The sequence below is a fragment of the Neoarius graeffei genome, chromosome 27 (assembly GCF_027579695.1).
Source record: "Neoarius graeffei isolate fNeoGra1 chromosome 27, fNeoGra1.pri, whole genome shotgun sequence".
Lineage (NCBI taxonomy): Eukaryota > Metazoa > Chordata > Actinopteri > Siluriformes > Ariidae > Neoarius > Neoarius graeffei.
Genome location: NC_083595.1, coordinates 13629466 through 13651260, shown reverse-complemented (window position 1 = coordinate 13651260; position 21795 = coordinate 13629466). Strand labels below are relative to the sequence as shown.

Here is a 21795-nt window from a genome sequence, read left to right as displayed (position 1 = left end):
ATTCTAAAGGGTTCACAAACTTTCAAGCACCACTGTACATCACAATGACCAAATTTCAAAAGGAACTAAATTTCAATGAATGATTTTATGAAATCGAAAGGCCGTCTAGCTTTAACCGAATCTTGATTTGTATCTGCATGATTTTAATACGCTGTGCTGCTGAAAACACATGCGGAGTACAGAACTGCATAAAACAGCAGGTGGATGGGTGTTCCTAATAAAGTGGTCCGACAGTACTCAACCATGCAGACTGATTCACCCCATCACTGAAAGATCTCGAGTCTGAGAGAGAATAAGCAGCCTTGCTCTTGGTGTGGAAGGTCATCTCTGAGCCCATGTACACAGTGTGCTCATGATGAACGAGCAGCAGTTCGGCTGGCCGGCATCGTGCGAGTCCGAGGTGGTGCGTGTTAACCTTCGACCTTCCCAGCGCTCAACCAGCCAAGATCAAGCTGCCAGGCGTTGGTTAAAGCTCAAATCGGAGAGAAATCCTCACTGATGTGAGTTGTCCGTGTTGACGCATTATATTCACGTGACTCATTTCAGTCCAATCATACGCGTATATATCTCACACACAAAACGCCACATTAGGTGCAGGTGTCGGGATACCGAGCCAAGAAAAAGGAAGCGCTCAGTCGGCTATTATTTGTTTCACAAATCAGATGGATGCTGCATTACAAATATCATGACTTGTAATCTCAGGGTTTCGAAAAGCACCAATATCTCTACTGACTGAGCTGTGTTTCGATTGTCAAATGTGCCTCTGCATCTCAGAGCTCCGAAAACCAGATTTAAAGCTTATATTCAGAAGCAGATGTACAGTTAGGTCCATAAATATTTGGACAGAGGCAACATTTTTCTCATTTTGGTTCTGTACATTACCACAATGAATTTTGAACAAAACAATTCAGATGCAGTTGAAGTTCAGACTTTCAGCTTTAATTCAGTGGGTTGAACAAAACGATTGCATAAAAATGTGAGGAACTAAAGCATTTTTTAAACACAATCTCTTCATTTCAGGGGCTCAAAAGTAATTGGACAAATTAAATTGTAAATAAAATGTTCATTTCTAATACTTGGTTGAAAACCCTTTGTTGGCAACGACTGCCTGAAGTCTTGAACTCATGGACATGACCAGACGCTGTGTTTCCTCCTTTTTAATGCTCTGCCAGGCCTTTACTGCAGCGGTTTTCAGTTGCTGTTTGTTTGTGGGCCTTTCTGTCTGAAGTTTAGTCTTTAACAAGTGAAATGCATGCTCAATTGGGTCGAGATCAGGTGACTGACTTGGCCATTCAAGAATATTCCACTTGGGTTGCTTTGGCTTTATGTTTTGGGTCATTGTCCATCTGTATTATGAAATGCTGACCAATCAGTTTGGCTGGATTTGAGCACACAGTATGTCTCTGAATACCTCAGAATTCATCCGGCTGCTTCTGTCCTGTGTCACATGGTCAATAAACACTAGTGACCCAGTGCCACAGGCAGCCATGCATGCCCAAGCCATCATACTGCCTCCGCCATGTTTTACAGATGATGTGGTATGCTTTGGATCATGAGCTGTACCACACCTTCACCACACTTTTTTTCTTGCCATCATTCTGGTAGAGGTTCATCTTGGTTTCATCTGTCCAAAGAATGTTCTTCCAGAACTGTGCTAGCTTTTTTAGATGTTTTTTAGCAAAGTCCAATCTAGCCTTTTTATTCTTGAGGCTTATGAGTGGCTTGCACCGTGCAGTGAACCCTCTGTATTTACCTTCATGCAGTCTTCTCTTTATGGTAGATTTGGATATTGATACGCCTACCTCCTGGAGAGTGTTGTTCACTTGGTTGGCTGTTGTGAAGGGGTTTCTCTTCACCATGGAAATTATTCTGCGATCATCCACCACTGTTGTCTTCTGTGGGCGTCCAGGTCTTTTTGCATTGATGAGTTCACCAGTGTTTTCTTTCTCTCTCAGGATGTACCAAACTGTAGATTTTGCCACTCCTAATATTGTAGCAATTTCTGGGATGGGTTTTTTCTGTTTTCGCAGCTTAAGGATGGCTTGTTTCACCTGCATGGAGAGCTCCTTTGACCGCATGTTTTCTTCACAGCAAAATCTTCCAAATGCAAGCACCACACCTCAAATCAACTCCAGGCCTTTTATCTGCTTAATTGAGAATGACATAACGAAGGAATTGCCCACACCTGCCCATGAAATAGCCTTTGAGTCAATTGTCCAAATACTTTGGGTCCCTTTAAAAACAGGGTGGCATATGTTAAGGAGCTGAAACTCCTAAACCCTTCATCCAATTTTAATGTGGATCCCCTCAAATGAAAGCTGAAAGTCTGGACTTTATGTCCATGTCCATTATATAACTATAACTTGAATATGTTTCAGTAAACATGTAAAAAACAAAATTTGTGTCGGTGTCCAAATATATATGGACCTAACTGTATGTGCTTACAGTGAATCTGGTGTATTCCTCCTTTATATTTATGTGACATGGAGTCTGGAATCACTTGCGGTGATTCCAGTGTCAAGGTTGTACGTTGAAATAATATTGTCTGGATTTGAGTGGTATATCAGAGATATTCCATTCAGCTAGCATGATACTGAACGAGTTGAAGACGAGTAGCTGAATGGAATATATCTGATAGACCATGAAAAAATGCCAGCCAATATTATTATTATTCATACACATTGGATGGAACAACTATAGATTTTACAAAAAAGTGAAGAACAGGGCAGTAACTTGCCAATACTGAATGCTGATTCTGATCGAATGTAATTGTCAATCCAATGTACTGTACAAAGTTCTAACAATAAAAATGGTCTAAAGTCCAAAAAGCCTGAACAACAACCCAACTTATACATGTCGACAGTTCAAGTTCAGTTACTTTTGGTCGTAGTTGTTCAAAACAAAAGGGCTTTGCTGAGTGAAGTAATCTTTGTAAAAGTCCCCGTCACTTTTCCTCATCTCCAAGTAGAACTTTGACAATATTGCTCTCTTTTCCAGTTTTTTTTTAATGTCTTTTGGTCTGTTTTTCTCTTGTAACTATGCGTGAAGAACATCCAGTCACATTTTGGTAGTCTTCCAGGTCTTTAGCGCATCTGTCTCTTTTATTCTGTTGCCAGATACTGCTGACGTTTTCCAGCCCAAAATAATGTTCAAAACCCACCAAAATGCACTTGAAACCGCCCAACTGGGCGGGATTCCTCTCAATCTGGCAATACTGCCAGTTTTCCGGAGGGGGTCTACTAGTAGCTATGCCGGATCCAAAGACAGTCCTCCTGTCAGAACATGCGTTGTGAAACGACATAAGATAAAGGTACGCAGAGCTATAGATTCTACATGATAATCATAAATGTAATCATAAAGTCGGCGTGATATCAGTCATGTATTTGCTTGTGAAAGCTTGCGGCTTTCATGTAACTGCCGCCTAGCAACGAGAGGCAAAGGGTAAAGAGGGTAGGCTATCATAGATTCTATTCGGAAGAGATCAACACAATTCTAGACTCCCAGAAGAGGAAGAGCTAGCACTAGAGAGTTCACCGGCGTTTTCATGCGCCATTTCCATTGAGTAGAACCAGAGTAGAACAGCCAGTGAACCGCAGCATGTTCTTCCGCTGACGTCACAGCATGGCCGCGAGCCACGGACCCAGTTTTCTTGCGCTGTGCAATTAAAAGTTGGATATTTGCGTAACAACAGCTTCTTTTCACGTAATTATAACAGGAATCTAACATGTTTGCCATGTTGTATAGTTTATTTAAGAAATTGCATAGAGTCATGTTCGTGTCATCAGCCCTTTAAAAAAACTGAAATGTCTGCCAACTTTCCCCACATACATACATATATACATATACACACACACACACACACACACACACACATATCTCATCTCATTATCTCTAGCCGCTTTATCCTTCTACAGGGTCGCAGGCAAGCTGGAGCCTATCCCAGCTGACTATGGGCGAAAGGCGGGGTACACCCTGGACAAGTCGCCAGGTCATCACAGGGCTGACACATAGACACAGACAACCACTCACACTCACATTCACACCTACGCTCAATTTAGAGTCACCAGTTAACCTAACCTGCATGTCTTTGGACTGTGGGGGAAACCGGAGCACCCGGAGGAAACCCACGCGGACACGGGGAGAACATGCAAACTCCACACAGAAAGGCCCTCGCCGGCCCCGGGGCTCGAACCCAGGACCCTCTTGCTGTGAGGCGACAGCGCTAACCACTACACCACCGTGCCGCCCACACATACACATACATATATATATATATATATATATATATATATGTTTTCAAATTCAATGATGGTTTAAAACGTTTATAAACTTTAAGATAACAAATCCCTACAGATATATATCATGAGCGATAATGGAGGTAACCGTAACGATATATTAGATTCCTCCTGACTATCTTTGACAATTTAAGTAAAACGTACCTTTGTGCTTTTTTGTTTTGATGTGCTCCTGGATGTTTCTAGCTCCTCTGTTTCCATAACTGATCATATCTGAGCACAGAATACACAGAACCTTTCCCGGCACATCCACTTTTCAGATATGTTCCGTCAGGCACATCGTCACAGTTTGTGTCCCTATCTGCACGGTAAGGCTACTATCGAGCCATGCCCATCGGAAACAGTTCTTTATCCCGTTCGATTTATTGATTTCCCTGGTACGATCCTCATTTTTGCAGTCCAAAACTTTCGCCATATTGGCGAAGAAACTTTGAAAACTAACCAAAACTAGACAGGGACACTCTAACGAGTGCAAACCCCGCCTTTTCCCTATTAAAATACATTGGGCGAAAATTTCGAAGTTCTGCCATGACCTTGACCTTTGACCTCCAAAATTTAATGGTTTCCTTCCTGGGTGATTGGCAACACGTACAAAATTTGGTCCAAATCGATCCATTGGTTCTTGAGATATCTTGCAGACACACAGACAGACAGACACACACACACACACACACACACACACACACAGACTGACGCAGGTGAAAATAATAACCCCTCCGACTACTGTCGGCGGGGTTAATAACTAGAACTTAAAAAGTGATCAAAACAGTGTATGTGTAGCTTGTTTCTCCGCGAATTGTAGAAGTGAGATGAAACTAGCGCCAAAACGTTGCCGGAAATCGTCGCGAGTTGTCGTTAGCATAAATATTGAAGAAAGCAATGACCATTTCCGTTATCACAGCTGCAACTAATTTTGCGACGAGCGCTGCCGAAAGATGCTGGCGGGCGGTCGGTCGGTCCTGCCTGCTTGTGCCACCACAAGCCTCGCCTCGCGCCGACCACTACCCCCGAAATCTTCTCAATGGATTTACACATTCCACAAAAATGACATTTTCAGCGGGGAAAAACTCGGAATTCCGCAGATCCGTGGAAAATTCTCATCCCTGGGCGTAATACATGGAGGATAACGATACTGCATGCCATCAATAAACCCACTGGAAGGGAACAGAACATGATTTTATTCCATGGAAGAAGTGGCCCGTGTGTATCATAGTTTCCCGTAAAGACCGAGCAAGCGAGGTTAATAAGGAGGAGTTTATTAGATGACTTTTTTATTTCTAAGATTAAAATTATAATGAGGCGTGACGCTGCTTTTACTCGCGTCATATTTGTAACGCAGTTGAGTCACGCGTGCAGAATAAACGGCTAGCGGGTTCAAAACCGAATTTCTGTTAGCGGTCAGCGGTTTCTGAATCCTCTTCGTTGCTCATTTCTTGAATAACTCTGTGACTCTTGTATGTCGGGCGTTTTTGATTTTCAATTCATCTTTTTTTTCCCCCAATTTTGTTTTTTGCAACACTGAAAGCCAGCGCCTTGGAAAAAAAGCCCATAATTACCCACGGGCATTACAGGAAAACACTGCTGACCAAGGAACCAATCAGAGTGCACCAGAAGTAGCTCGTGCCATATAATAACAGATCAAAATTCTATTCATCTCATTTTATTAAATATCGGAATGCATTTTTGATCGCTATTTTGTCACTGCTGTAGCAAGTTATGAGTGTTTGAAATATGCTCTGTAATATATCAGTCCATGTATCAAAGCAATGGGCAGAAACGAGATTCGTCGAGACCTGTGCGAGACTTCGTAGGACGGAAGTAAAACGTACAGCAGAAATCAAAGCGACCGACATCTGCCAATGCTGTCAAAAGACACGCGCGCCCTCTTTCGAATGCTGATGTAATCAAGCCGGAAGTTTTGTTTCTTTTGAAAGCAATCAGGAAAGTTTAACAGACATTCTGTCACATGTCCCAGACCCGGTGAAATGTAACTGAATTGTCTTGGCCAGCCCTAAGGGTCCCATCTGCATCCCATCATTGCTGAGGAGTGTGCTCCCATCACCCAATCAAGCATCCAGCCAGAACAGGTCATGGTATTTTTTAACCATATTAACATGCCATTGTTGTGTGTTATGCCTGATGTCAGGACTCTCGTCTCTGCGAGCCTACCACACAGACTTAATACTTGTGTCATTTTTAGGGCATACCTAACAACCTGTGTTTTCTCCCCCCCCCCCAATCTGTCCGTCTGAGTTACATGTCGGTCCTGAGTTTGAGATGCTGAACCTCTTCTGCTCCTCAGACCTGCTTGATCCATCCTGGTGCCCTGTGTCTGGTTGGAGTCTCCCTGTGGAGGACGGCCCCATGAGGAGAGTTGAAAGTCACACCTGGAGGACGCGCTGGACTCTTACAGTAATGCTTTTATGGCTGAGGACTACAGTTGACTTGCTAACTTTAGGACTGCAGTTGTCATGAACAGTTTTGCACTCAAGTTTCCATCAATGAAGAGTTACAACATCAACGAAACTGACTTCATGTTAAAATTGTTAATGTTATAGTCATGTTGTCTGTTGTTGCCCAAATGAGGATGGGTTCCCTTTTGAGTCTGGTTCCTCTCGAGGTTTCTTCCTTATGTCGTCTGAGGGAGTTTTTCCTTGCCACCGTCACCACAGGCTTGCTCATTGGGGATAGATTAGGGATAAAATTAGCTCATGTTTTAAGTCGTTCAAATTCTGTAAAGCTGCTTTGCGACAATGTTTATTGTTAAAAGCATTGTACAAATAAACTTGACTTGACTTTGAAAAAAGTAGGCAGTAATCGTCATTTAAACTCGTTTCTGTGCAATACTTCGTTTGGAAAACAGTTTCCAAAATGGCAGCACGGACACTTCTTCACATTTCCAAGTCTCGCACAAGTCTCGTGAAGATCGCGCGGATAAGCAACGCCTGCGTGAACCAAACAAACTAAAAACCGAACAGGCCGATAAGTATAATATTTATTTGCAATTGGTTGACAATACGAGTCACGATATAAGGTTACTAAAACTGAAAATGTAATTGAATAACACGTTAATTAAGAAATAAAGCAAAGTTTAAAATTGAGTTCAGTCCCCCTTTAATTGTCATGATCCATCACGCTAAATTTTACCTGCTCGCCTACGTACAGTAGGGTGCATCAGTTGCCCCCTAAAAATGAAAAGTTCCTCCGGTCATGATGCATTTTTGTTTTTATGTTCCTTTTGGGAAGAAAACACACTGGGTGAAATATTTTGACAAAATTCACAAGTTTAATGGTGGCACCAGGAGCTCAAAGTTATGAAAAAAGCTGCTATTTTATGACTTTTATGACAAAATTTCGATCACTTTTCATCAAACATTATGGCACCTTATAGAGTATACCAAATATCTTAGATACACATTTTTAGTACATATTCTAAATATATTATCAAGCGCAGTTTGAGTTTTAGCTGTTCATTGAATCATTGTTCAACTACTTTTAAACAATACAAATGTATTATGAATCGCATTAATGCTTCTCAATCCCTTGCAAAGGTTCTTAACATGATCTCCGGGTCACAAGAAATCAATAAATGGAGTCCAACATTGTGATTCAAACCTTACACGAAAACATAAAATAAGCGTTTTTTGGCAAAAAAATGAACCTCATGGTTCCACCATTAGACTTTTGAATATGGTCAAAAAAATTTTACAGGATATCTTTGTTGGTGAAAAGGAACACCCAAACAAAAATGCATCAGATTTTATGAAAGTGAGGGCAACTGATGCACCCTAACGTACAGCGTTAAAGAGTTTAACGAGTCTTGGACGTGACTTCAAAGATTCGGAAGAAAGGCGGCTTCCTTTGTTTTTGTCTCCATTTTTGCGCCTCCTAGTAATCGACGCGATACGTTGCTAGAATAATAACCAGACTGGGAGCGCAAGTTGAAAAATTAATTCAATTTACATAAAAATATTCTCTCTCTCAATTTTTCCAAAGTAAAACAGTGAAGATCATTTCAGGTCTCTGGAAAGGAACCAGATGAGATTAAAGTACACTCCTGTCAGGGCTGTTACCTCTTCTGGTCTGCCCAGTGCTGGAGTTCCTGTGAGCAGGATTGCACGTTTAGCGTTCTGGATCACCGGCACCAGGATCTTCGTCCTCGCTGCATTCCGGGACTTCAGGTAGTGCGATTCATCCACTATGACGACGCCAAAGTGCTGCTTTTTCAGCGCATCCACGAGCGACTGTGCGTCATTAGTCAGCAGCCCGTAGCCCAGAACCGTCACCTTGCTCTGGCTGATCCCTCTAAAATGACACACAGTGTTTATTAGTAATGACCTCAGCACAAGATGTACAGGAATCCTGAATCTGGATGGTTTCTGTCGCTTAGGACATTTCTAGGGGAATTGGAAATACGGTCGAGCTTTAACGCTTTTGATCTTGCCATGATGAAGGAATCCAGACCAAAGGGGTGTTCACACGGCACATATTTGCATCGATGCTGCACCGATGTATTTTGTTGCGATATATCTTACACCGGTGTACATTTTGTGCAGCATTCACGCGTCACAAACCTGCTTACTAGAGAGAAGCGTGTTAGCACCGGTGCAGCCCCACTTGCATTCACACGGCAGTTTTTGCGACCGTACTATACGATAGTAATAATGCGGAAATGAAATATGCGCATGCGTGAAAATGTACTTCCTTTTCCTGCCTTGTTTGTGATTGATATATCGAAAAAACATGGTTTATACTTCTCCAGACAAACTTTCTACGTTGTGGTCCATCAGACACCGTAAAGGGTAAAAGAGAGAAAGGAAAGGTTGCGCAAGTACAAGAGAGCACGAAAACAATGCATTCTACAATTCATTCGGCAACAAATCGATGACTTCGTGTCGTTCATGGCCATGTGGACGGTTGTCATGGCATCACCAAGCGCCAGGAAAACAACGTGGATGAACAGGGTGTCGCGTTCAGACGTCCCATTTTATATCGGTGCTGCCCCGCAAACTCACATTTACTCCGGAGTAAATTTCTTAAACCACCTCCCGAGCAGGGTTAGATTTGCACCGGTTTAAGCAGCTTTCAGGGGCGACACCGCTATAACTTTGTACCGTGTGAACGCTCTACCGGGGCAGTCCCGGTGCTACACCGCAGTAAAGGTTGCCGTGTGAACACCCCTCAATTTAAAAATGCCAACACAAGTTAGCAACTTCAAGATCACTCGCCCTGAATCATTTTTTTTTTAACAGAGTTAAATTGTTCCTGTTAATCATTTATGCTGACCTACTCCTGGTCAACATGCATCCAGTACAATCTTTCTACTAAATGTTCACTCCAAGTTGCTCATTGAATAATTTATTCTCTTAAATTATCCATTTTTAATGTTCTTCGACTCATGAGGCATTGTGCTGAAGGCGTGTCTATTAAAAAAAAAAAAACCCAAAGCATTTTTGCACTGTGTATCCTTCCAATAGATGCCTTTTTTTTGCACTGTGGATCCTCTTGATAGTAGCCATGTTTTCACTGTGTTTGTCCCGTAGGCCATCGGAGTTAAAACATCACAAACACAAGGCCATCGAGAAGCTGTTGCCATGGCAGCGAATAGCAGATCGGATCGACCCCAGGCCGAGATCTTTGGGATGAGCAGGCCAATTTGTGCAGCTCTTTTTAGAAGCATCGATAACGGGCAAAAAGGCAACAAGACCCCTGTGCCTGTGCAATCCGCCTTACTGATATATCCAGGCGCTGGAGCTTGAGCTTTTGCTCAAAACACACAGTACACACACTCCTACTGAATGCCGGCTTGCTATTAATATTTTGAAAAAAGGCCTTTAGTTCTTGTGGATTCATGGGAAGGTTTAGTGCAAGAAAGTTTAGTTTGGGGCTGTTCTTAAACAACTCGGCACGTCTCAGCCGTAATAGCTGGGAATCTGCACGAAGCCTGAGCTATTTTTTATATGTTATATATCCACCTTCACTGGATATGAGCAATCGTGCGCTCTGATTGGCTACTCTACTACCAGGATATCAGCTCATGTACAGGACTGTGAAATAGAAATGACAAAATCCGAGGAAACAATTTTAGCAGGGGGTCTGGGGGCCGCAGGGCCCCAGAAGCTGAACAGATTTTGTGTATACTGATAGATTTGAAGCATCTCCTGAAAGCAAATATTTTCTCAACCATGCCATTTAATTTGAACTGTTATTATTATGTTGAAATAATACAATATGAACTGATTTACCTTTTAACTGATAAGGGTTCACTTGAAGAATGAAAATACATCATTAACATACCTCATATTGTAAATTCACTCATATTCTTGTGTCGATTCGTATCAATTCATTGGGTCCCATAATGTCTTTTCCAGGGGGGAAATTCTAGACTGACTATTAAATAATAGTCACTAATGTTCTTGTTTTTGAACTGATTCAATACCAAAACGTCTTTCTTGTTCATGTTAGACAGATTCTAGTCAAAAACTATATACAACTATTTACAAGTCAATATTTATATTTATTTCCTTTTCTTTGTTAGCAGTTTCTTCAGCTTAGAAAGCTACTCTTTTCTTTCTGACTTTCTAGATGGCTTTTCCTTGCTCTTTTGGTCTCTCTTTCATTACATATTCATGATAACAATGAACATTATGAACAATAACATAAGTTAAAACTACATAAATAATAAATGTGAACAAGATGGTCTACCTGGTAATCTATAGTTCAACAGCTTCAATTTCACCAATTCCGCATGTTTTTTTCCTTTAACATGGTCAACTAAACGTGTTCTTTAGAGATCTGCACGGGTCGGATTTTTCAGTCCCGCTCCCGCCCGCAAAGAATTATTATTTTCAGTCCTGCTCCCGCCCGCGCCCACAAAAAAATTATGATTTTCAGTCACGCTCCCGCCTGCCATATTTTGTCCCACTCCCGCCCGCAAATCCCGCATGATGCAGACGTTCGCGTTATTTCTCAGGAAAGTTCTTGTCTTGACAAGATGGTGCCCCGCCCCCTACTTTGAGTGGATTTGAGCATAAATATCTACAGCTCACGTTCGTTATTATTTACCTTGTTCCTGAATTCAGCATGTAGTGTCTCTAATAATAATAATAATAATTAGTGCTGTCAAGCGATTAAAATATTTAATCGCGAATCGCACATTTTTATCACATGAGAAACCATTGTAATTCTCTGATCAGCATAAAAAAGTGAATGGGCTTGCTTTGTACCAATGGTGTTTTTTTTTTTTTTTATTGCAAAGCAGAGCTAGTAAGACAAGTGAATTGATTTACTGCTTGAGTTAGTCTACAACTCTAATCAGAGAGACAGGTTACACAGTGACGGTAGGCTTGAGTCAATGCTATCCCAGAAATCCTTCCTGTAATATGCAAATTTGGCCGCCTCTGATTGGACAGCCAAATTTGCATATTACAGGAAGGATTTCTGGGATAGCATTGAGTCAAGCCTACCGTCACTGTGTAACCTGTCTCTCTGATTAGAGTTGTAGACTAACCCAAGCAGTAAATCACTTCACTCATGGTTCTCTTGCTAGCTGGGGGTGAACTGCGAGTCATTAGAGTGATCAAAGGATTTCCCGTTAGGGTGATCAATGGCAAATTTAAGATGCCATTCCTCACTCAATCTGGCAATCTGACTCTCTCTGCAAATTTAGGCATCTTAAAATGTTTTTATTTATGCCAAATAAAATATCCAGCACAAATTATATATGATAGACAAATTAATAATTTATAAATTTTATTTCAAACACGTTTTTAGTTAGCGGGACTGCAGCTCATCACCGCTCCCGCCCGTGCCGCATATGTGCACTCCCGCTCCCGCCCGCATATGTGCACTTCCAGTCCCGCCGCGCCCGCAATGAGCTTTCAAAATTTGTCCCGCGCCGCGCCGCACTGCTTTGCAGCGGGTCCCGCGAGTCCCGCGGGAGTGCAGGGCTCTACTGTTCTTCCACCAGAACCGTACTTCACATCCTGATGGCACAAGATGCAGTAAGCTTTCCCCGGTTCTTTTATCTTCCGTATGTGCTCATGGAGATATTCACTACCGGCTTTAAACTCCAGCCATCGCCAATTCCATGGATTTTTGATGCCGTTTTCCTTGTCCATGTTTTTGACATCGTCGGTCTCACCGTCCTCCCTCTGAACGATGTCCCTCCGTGACGCGGACATACCGCGAAATTCTCCTTTTCAAAACCGTTGATATCGAAAGCGTGTTTAAAGAGCACAATGGTAAAACGAAAAGAACACAAGATTCGCGCCGTGGTTTGTAAGCATGGCACAAATGCCGTAAACTGGTCTGTCATTGTCGCAAAAGAAAAAAAGATACCAAAAAAATTACGATGTCATTACAGAAAGAACAATTTGCGGTAGGCTCTTTCCCAGACTCGCCAGCTCGGTGACACTCGCTGTACGAGACTACTAGCGGTCGGTAGACAACAACCCCCCCCCCAATTTTTTATTGCAAAATTAGATGATTTACTAAAATTATATTTTTGGCGGCCAAATTCGCGGAATTGCGCAGATTTTTCACAGCCCTGCATGTACCATGAGTCAAGAAAAACAAAATGGCGGCACACATCAAGTCAGATACACTTTGTCATCAAGTATTTAAAAGAAATAGCGAAAAGAATATAGTCCCCACTCCCCACCCCAGTAACTCCTGTTCCACACTCCAGCCCAGTCCATGGCCATAATGCACCTTTAAGTTGGTTTGTCAACCACCAAAAAACCCTGAAGAAGAAGAAAATGGCGGTGCGTGTCGCTGAACCAACCAAGGACGAAATAAAAACTCGACTCAAAAACAAAACCCCCCAAAATACAAAAAGCAACAAAATATGGAATAAAAGTATCTTTTTTTTTCAAGAATTATTATAGCAGCATTTTTCACAAATTGCTCCCGTCATTTCGCTGGTTTGTTTACATTCTACAACCCCCAATTCCAAAAATGTTGGGACACCGTGTAAACTGTAAATAAAAACAGAACGCGATAATTTGCAAAATCATTGAAACCCTATAGTTCACTGAAAATAATACAAAGACAACATATCAGGTGTTGAAACCGAGAAATTTTATTGTTTTTTGAAAAATGTATGCTTATTTTGAATTTGATGTCAGCAAGACATTTCAGCAAAGTTGGGACAAGGGTGTGTTTACCACTGTGTTGCATCACCTCGACTTTTAACAACACTCTGTAAACGTCTGGGAACTGAGGAGACCAATTGCTGTAGATCTGAAAGAGAAATGCTGTCCTGTTCTTTTCTGATACACAATTTCAGCTGCTCAACAGTTCAGGGTCTCCTTTGTTGTATTTTGCACTTCATAATTTGCCAAATGTTTTAAAATGGGAGACAGGTCTGGACTGCAGCAGGCCAGTTTAGCACCCGGACTCTTTTACTACAGTGCCATGCAGTTTTAATATGTACAGAAAGCGGTTTGTTGTTATCTTGCTGAAAGAAGGAAGGCCTTCCCTGAAAAAGATTTAGTCTGGATGGCAGCATGTTGCTCTGAAACGTGTATACATCATTCAGCATTAATGAAGCCTTCCCAGATGTACGGGTACAAGCTCCCCATGTCATGTGCCCTAATGCACCCTCATACCATCACAGATGCTGCTTTTGAATTGTGCACTGATGACAAACCAGATGGTCCCCCTCCTTTTTAGCCTGGAGGACGTGGTGTCCGTGATTTCTAAAAATAATTTCTACTTTTGATTCGTCAGACCTCGGGACAGTTTTCCACTTGGCCTCAGTCCATCGTAAAACAGCTCGGGCTCAGAGAAGGGGGCGGCGTTTCTGGATATTGTTTATATCGGGTTTTAACTTGCATTTGTGGACGCAGTAATGAAGTGTTTTAAGAAAACCATCGTCTGTGAAGTGTTCCTGAGCCCATACAGTCATTTCCACTATAGACACGTGCCTGCTTTTAATGCAGTGCCTCCTGAGGGCCTGAAGATCACAGGCATCCAATGTCAGTTTTCAGCCTTGTCTCTTGCATACAGAGATTTCTCTAAAGTCTCTGGATCTTTTAATGATATTATGGACCATAGATGACGTGATCCACAAATTCTTTGTGGTTTTACATTGAGGAACGTTATTCTTAAACTGTTGCACTGTTTGCCCACGCAGTCTTTCACAGAGTGGTGAACCCTGTCCCATCTTTACTTCTGAGAGACTCCGCCTCTCTGGGATGCTCTTTTTATACCCAATCATCTTACTGACCTGTTGCCAGTTAACCAAATTATTATTATTATTTTTACCACCATTATGCAACTTTTTCAGTCTTTTGTTGCCCCTCCCAACTTTTTTTGAAACTTGTTGCTGACATCAAATTCAAAATGAGCATATATTTTTTCAAAAAACAATAAAATTTCTCAGTTTCAACATTTGATATGTTGCCTTTGTACTATTTTCAATGAAATATAGAGTTTCCATGATTTGCAGATTATTTCATTCTGTTTTTATTCATGCTTTACACAGCGTCCCAACTTTTTTGGAATTGGGGTTGTAAGCGAAAATAATTTTGTCGGATGTTTTGTATCAAGTTTTTATTTCTCGAATTTGCAAAAAGTAAAAATAAAAATGCTCCGTTTCTCAAAATCCAGTGAAGGTGGATAGAATAAAACAGTTATTCCGCTCAATCTCGTCGTACATGGCTTATAGACAACTCGGTGCTCTGCACCTCGTCGACTATCAGCTCATTTATGACTCGATTTCGTGGAATAACTGTTCAATAAATATTTTATCCAAGGACGGAACACATTTTCCTGAAATTACTCAAGGTATCAGCATTTATACCACGACAGCTAAGCTCAAACTGGGAAATGCAAGAAAGTAATAACTGCCAAAGAAACCCCTCGCATATTTGTGTTATTTAATATCATACTGGAAGGAAAAATAGAGCATCGGTATAACAACATACACTGATTTGTAGTTGTTGGGCTTACCGACAATTACCCAATTTTTCTTCAATGCCTTTTGAGCTATAACCTGCAGGATTGAACAAGTTTTAAAATAATAATAATAATAATAATAATAAAGTGCCATACATGACATTAGCTTTGCTCTCCACCAGGTTGATGTCATCAGGATGGAGCTCGGGAACCCAGCGCTCCAGCTCCTCGATCCATGGGTACTTCAGTGAAGATGGCACCACGATCAGCAGAGGCCACTCGTGTCTGTAGAGGTACGCCACCGAGATGGCCTGCACCGTCTTTCCAAGCCCCATCTTCAGCAGCACAGTTTAAACCAGTCATCATAAAACAAATCAACACTCATTTATTTGGATAACGAACACTGGAATCAGGGACAGCAATTCTGAATTGACTCGAAAACGAATCAGTTCAAGGGATGGATAAAGTTACAGTAGATTTAAAAAGAGCTTTTTCTACCTTTAATGTGATACAGAAACCAACAACATTTGACTGAAAAACAAAAAGACTTTAGGAAATTAAAAAAAATTAAAAATCTCTTACAATGACCTGCTTGTATAACTGTGCACCCTCCTGAACTACAACTTTATGAACGCAACCTTTCCTTGTCATGCAGCATTCTGTCTTTCTGGATAAGAGTCGACCAACTCGTCCAAACACGATTTCGCTTCCTTGCAACAATGCTCCAGATTGATCAAACTGCTTGGGGATCTCCTGTGCACACCAGTAGAATGGCTACCAACACCGAGCAACATTGCTCCACCACATCTCCACAGAGACGAGATCGCTCAAACACCACCAGCGCATCTCAAAGACAGAAAGTGCCATACCACTCAAACAAATGATAAAAAGTAGCACCGACCACCTCAAGATTAAAATCAGGAAAAGCCTTCTATAACACCAAGAAGGAAAACTTCAACATCAAAACTTCCTGGAGAGAAGAATGGAACTAAAAACGTTCCCAGAGGTGGGGAACTAATAGAGGATCCACCCCACCAATCCACTACCCAGCTTTCTCAACCAAATGAGAAGACCGTGGACTCAAGCAAACAGGCTTAGATCAAGACACTGTTGGATATAAAAAGTGTACACACCCAGTTAAAATTATATATTTTTTTACATTTAAAAAAACCCCTGAGACCACGATAAATAATTTAAAAACTTTTCCCACCTTTAATGCGACCTATAACCTGTACAATTCAACTGAAATCTGTTTGGGGAAAAAACATCAAAAATGTACAATAAGCTGGTTGCGCAAGTCTGCACATCCTTAAACTAATACTTTGTCGAAGCACCTTTTGATTTAATTACCGCATTCATTCAGTCTTTTTGGGTTCACACCTACCATCAATTAAAATGACTCTGATTAACCCCAAATAAAGTTCAGACATTTACTCAGTTGCTCCTCCAGCAAAAGCCAGGGTTCACAGAGAGCTTACAAAGCATCAAAGGGATCTCACTGTTGAAAGGTATCAGTCAGGAGAAGGGTACAAAAACATTTCCACAGCATTAGATATACCATGGAGCACAGTGAAGACAGTCATCAAGAAGTGGAGAAAATATGGGACGACAGTGACATTACCGAGGACTGGACGTCCTTCCAAAATTGATGAAAAGACAAGACGAAAACTGGTCAGGGAGGCTGCCGAGAGGCCTACAGCAACACTGAAGGAGCTGCAGGGATTTCTGGCAAGTACTGGTTGTGTACTACATGTGACAACAATCTCCCGTATTCTGCACATGTCTGGACTATGATAGTCTGGTTAACACCAGACCATATCACAAGTGAAATATGGTCTGGAATCCGCCTATTGAATTTCTCATAGGGGAGGTGTGGTTTACGATTGTCAACGGCCGTTTATTGGACGTTGCGAATGTCTATCATTTGGCGTATACGTAGCCCATGGCCAATCATGGCAGTTGTACCCGGTGACGTAGTTAGAGCGACGAAGAAGACAAAGAGGTGAAGAAGAGAAGGAAAGAGAAAGAGAAGGCAAAACAAAAATAGACTGTAACGCCAAACACTGTTCTTTTTTAAAACAAACTTTCGCTCTAAACCATTCAGAACAGTGTCTAAAGCTTGATCCGTATCGCTCGCCGCCATGTTAAATGTGATCCGTAAACAGTCCCAAATAAACTACAAGCTTCCGTTTATCGAGTAGTACGCGTCACCATCTTTCCACCCCTCCCCACTCTCTGATTGGCTCCCTAACTCAGGCGAGCCTTTAGACCATAGTTTCCATGCTGTCTTTTCAGATCAGAACGATTGTGCAAAGCAGCATGGGATTTCCCAGGCTAGGACTATGAGGTAGGGTCAAAGAAAAACATCCAGGCCCGGATAAATTTTACGAACAAAAAACATCAACTCTCCCAAAAGCATGTGGGAAAATGCGTTACGGTCTGATGAAACCAAGGTTGAACTTTTTGGCTACAATTCTAAAGGGCATGTTTGGTGCAAAAACAAGACTGTGCATCACCAAAAGAACACCATACCCACGGTGAAGCAATGTGGTGGCAGCATCATGTTTTGGGGTTGTTTTTCTTTAGCTGGAACAGAGGCTTTGGTCAAGGGGGAGGGAATTATGAACCGTTCTAAAGACCAGTCAATTTTGGCCCAAAACCTTCACGTGTCTGCTCGAAAGCTGAAGATGAAGAGGAATTTCATATTTCAGCATGACAATGACCCCAAAAAATAGTTTTGGAATGGCCCAGCCAGAGCCCAATTGAAAATCTGTGGGGTGACCTGAAGAGGTGCGCAAGAGATGCCGTCGCAATGACAGATTTGGAGCGCTTTTGCAAGGAAGAGTGGGCAAATATTGCCAAGTCTAGATGTGGCAGGCTGATAGACTCTGACCCAAAAAGACTGACTGCTGTAATTAAATCAAAAAGTGCTTCAACAAAGTATTAGTTTAAGGGTGTGCACACTTATGCAACCAGCTTATTGTACATTTTTCCCCCCCCTAACAGATTTGTTTGTTTTTCAGTTGAATTGTACAGGTTATAGGTCACATTAAAGGTGGGAAAAGTTTTGAAATTATTTATTGTGGTCGGTCTCATTTTTTTTTTTTACATCAGAAAAACCGATCATTTTAACGGGGTGTGTAGACTTTTGATATCCACTGTACATAGAGTCCCCTATATGCCCTAAATGTCAGGAATCCCCACAAGACACTGACCACCTAGTGTTGCATTGCTCAGTAACAGCAGTGCCAGGGGGCTACACAACTATACATGAACAAGACGACACCTTTAACCTTTCATCATCTGTTCCTTTATGGACTTTGGGTCATTATCGCGCTAGAAAGTAATATATTTCCTCATCTTCAGATGTCCAAGAGGCCTATAGATTTTGTGCCCAAGTAGACTGGTATTCGAGGATATCCAAGAACCCTTCTGTCTTGACTACAGCCGCAGTTCCAGCTGAAGCGAAGCAGCCACCGAGCTTGATGCTGCCACCACCATGCTTTACTGTGGGCATGTTGTTCTTTGAGTGATGAGCTGTCTTGTTACTGCACCAAACCTATCTTTTAGATGTATGCTTGAAACATTCTACAACCGTCTCTTCAGACCAAACTTTAAGTGGGCTTGGATGTTTTAAATTTGGGGGGAGAAAAAAAAAGAAAAAAAGGGGCCTTTTGGCATCGAGTTACCCGACCCAATAGACCAGACGTGTGAAGAATATGAGAAAATGTTGACACATGCATCCAGTACTGGCCAGATATTCCAGCAGCTCTTTAAACGTTGCTGTAGGTCTCTTGGCAGCCTCCTGATCGATCCCTTTCGACAGTTAGAACCTACACATCCTTTGTAAGCTCTTTATGGATCGTGGTTTTGGCAGTTGGTGAAACCAAGATGATGTGAGAAAATCCGACAGAAAAACAGTTGCTCTTTAACTGACAAGTGTATGATTGGTTAGTTCCGAGCACAGTCCCATGCTCCATTATACAGTTAGGTCCATATATATTTGGACACTGACACAAATTTTGTTTTTTTTCCTGTTTACTGAAACATATTCAAGTTATAGTTATATAATGGACATGGACAAAGTCCAGACTTTCAGCTTTCATTTGAGGGTATCCACATTAAAACTGGATGAAGGGTTTAGGAGTTTCAGCTCCTTAACATGTGCCACCCTGTTTTTAAAGGGACCAAAAGTAATTGGACAAATGACTCCAAGGCTATTTCATGGGCAGGTGTGGGCAATTCCTTCGTTATGTCATTCTCAATTAAGCAGATAAAAGGCCTGGAGTTGATTTGAGGTGTGGTGCTTGCATTTGGAAGATTTTGCTGTGAAGAAAACATGCGGTCAAAGGAGCTCTCCATGCAGGTGAAACAAGCCATCCTTAAGCCGCGAAAACAGAAAAAAGCCATCCGAGAAATTGCTACAATATTAGGAGTGGCAAAATCTACAGTTTGGTACATCCTGAGAAAGAAAGAAAGCACTGGTAAACTCATCAATGCAAAAAGACCTGGATGCCCACAGAAGACAACAGTGGTGGATGATCGCAGAATAATTTCCATGGTGAAGAGAAACCCCTTCACAACAGCCAACCAAGTGAACAACACTCTCCAGGAGGTAGGCGTATCAATATCCAAATCTACCATAAAGAGAAGACTGCATGAAAGTAAATACAGAGGGTTCACTGCACGGTGCAAGCCACTCATAAGCCTCAAGAATAAAAAGGCTAGATTGGACTTTGCTAAAAAACATTTAAAAAAAGCCAGCACAGTTCTGGAAGAACATTCTTTGGACAGATGAAACCAAGATCAACCTCTACCAGAATGATGGAAAGCAAAAAGTATGGCGAAGGCGTGGTACAGCTCATGATCCAAAGCATACCACATCATCTGTAAAACACGGCGGAGGCAGTATGATGGCTTGGGCATGCATGGCTGCCAGTGGCACTGGGTCACTAGTGTTTATTGATGTGACACAGGACAGAAGCAGCCGGATGAATTCTGAGGTATTCAGAGATGTACTGTGTGCTCAAATCCAGCCAAATGCAGCCAAACTGATTGGTCGACGTTTCATAATACAGATGGACAATGACCCAAAACATAAAGCCAAAGCAACCCAGGAGTTTATTAAAGCATAGAAGTGGAATATTCTTGAATGGCCAAGTCAGTCACCTGATCTCAACCCAATTGAGCATGCATTTCACTTGTTAAAGACTAAACTTCAGACAGAAAGGCCCACAAACAGACAGCAACTGAAAACCGCTGCAGTAAAGGCTTGGCAGAGCATTAAAAAGGAGGAAACACAGCGTCTGGTGATGTCCATGAGTTCAAGACTTCAGGCAGTCATTGCCAACAAAGGGTTTTCAACCAAGTATTAGAAATGAACATTTTATTTACAATTATTTAATTTGTCCAATTACTTTTGAGCCCCTGAAATGAAGGGATTGTGTTTAAAAAATGCTTTAGTTCCTCACATTTTTATGCAATCGTTTTGTTCAACCCACTGAATTAAAGCTGAAAGTCTGAACTTCAACTGCATCTGAATTGTTTTGTTCAAAATTCATTGTGGTAATGTACAGAACCAAAATTAGAAAAATGTTGCCTCTGTCCAAATATTTATGGACATAACTGTAAAAGAGGGGAGGGCACACTTGTACAACCAGGTTATTGTTGGTTTTTTTTTTTCCTCCACCTGAATTTTGTTGGTTGCTTAATTAATTTATCTTGTTCAACTTGGGTGTAGACATTTTATATCCGCTCTATTTCTAAAAATAAACCTGCTTGAAAGTCTAAACGATATTAAATATTCATAAAGCTTGGCGCACACGGGTGATTTTCCCTCGCTTGGTCGTGCAACTTTTTGACACAAGTGAAAAGTCGCTGTGTGTGCGGATATTTCAAATGGCGATTTTTTTGTTGTTGCTTGCGACAGATCGCGGTTATCAAACAGGCTTGATATTCTGCGACCAAAAAAAACAAACAAAAAATAATAATAAATCACTAACTGCTGAATTGTTGCAGAGATATCGCCGTGTGCGCGTCTTTGCGATAAGGAACCGATCGCCTCCAAAGGCTAAGCAGTCACGTGATTTCCACGTGACTTGCATCCCCCCTCCTCAAATCGCCCACTGGTCGCAGATAACGCGCACACGCAGCTACCCGAGACAGGAAACTTGCATCCAAAAATTGCAATACGCTTGCGACGAGAAGTCGCCCGTGTGCGCCGGGCTTAAGCCAAAGGGATGAAAAGGAAAAATCAGCATACAAGGTCATAATACTACAAAAGTTTGTGCGTCCCCCCATGTTTCATCAACTTATTACAACCCCTGGCAAAAAATATGGAATCACTACTCTTGGAGGAATGTTCATTCAGCTGTTTTACTTTGTAGTGAAAAATACAAAAAATGACATATGACAAAATTATTTTCTTTAACAGCTGAACATTCTGGCTTTGTAAAATATACCCCAAAAAAGTGTAATGAAATTGGTGGAATTAACAGCACTTTTTTTTTTTTTAAGATCAAGTAAAGGAAAAAAAAATTATGGCATCACTCACTGAGGAGGAAAAAAAAAATAACGGAATCGCCCTACAACTTGCATT

At 41.6% G+C, this 21795-nt stretch overlaps 1 protein-coding gene across 5 annotated transcripts in view; it reads right to left on the bottom strand.

The window, feature by feature from the left end:
* Positions 1–21795, bottom strand: part of zranb3 (zinc finger, RAN-binding domain containing 3) — a 230706-nt gene that overhangs the window by 131393 nt on the left and 77518 nt on the right. For all 5 annotated transcript variants that reach the window (XR_009651757.1, XM_060911706.1, XM_060911702.1 and 2 more), the window contains exons 3-4: positions 15354–15532; positions 8369–8600 (exon numbers count right to left, since the gene is read on the bottom strand). Coding sequence is in view for 4 of the 5 variants with exons in the window: in XM_060911706.1 (XP_060767689.1) it covers positions 8369–8600; positions 15354–15532 (411 nt within the window). In the remaining variant the exon portion in view is untranslated. The remainder of the gene's footprint in view (positions 1–8368; positions 8601–15353; positions 15533–21795) is intronic.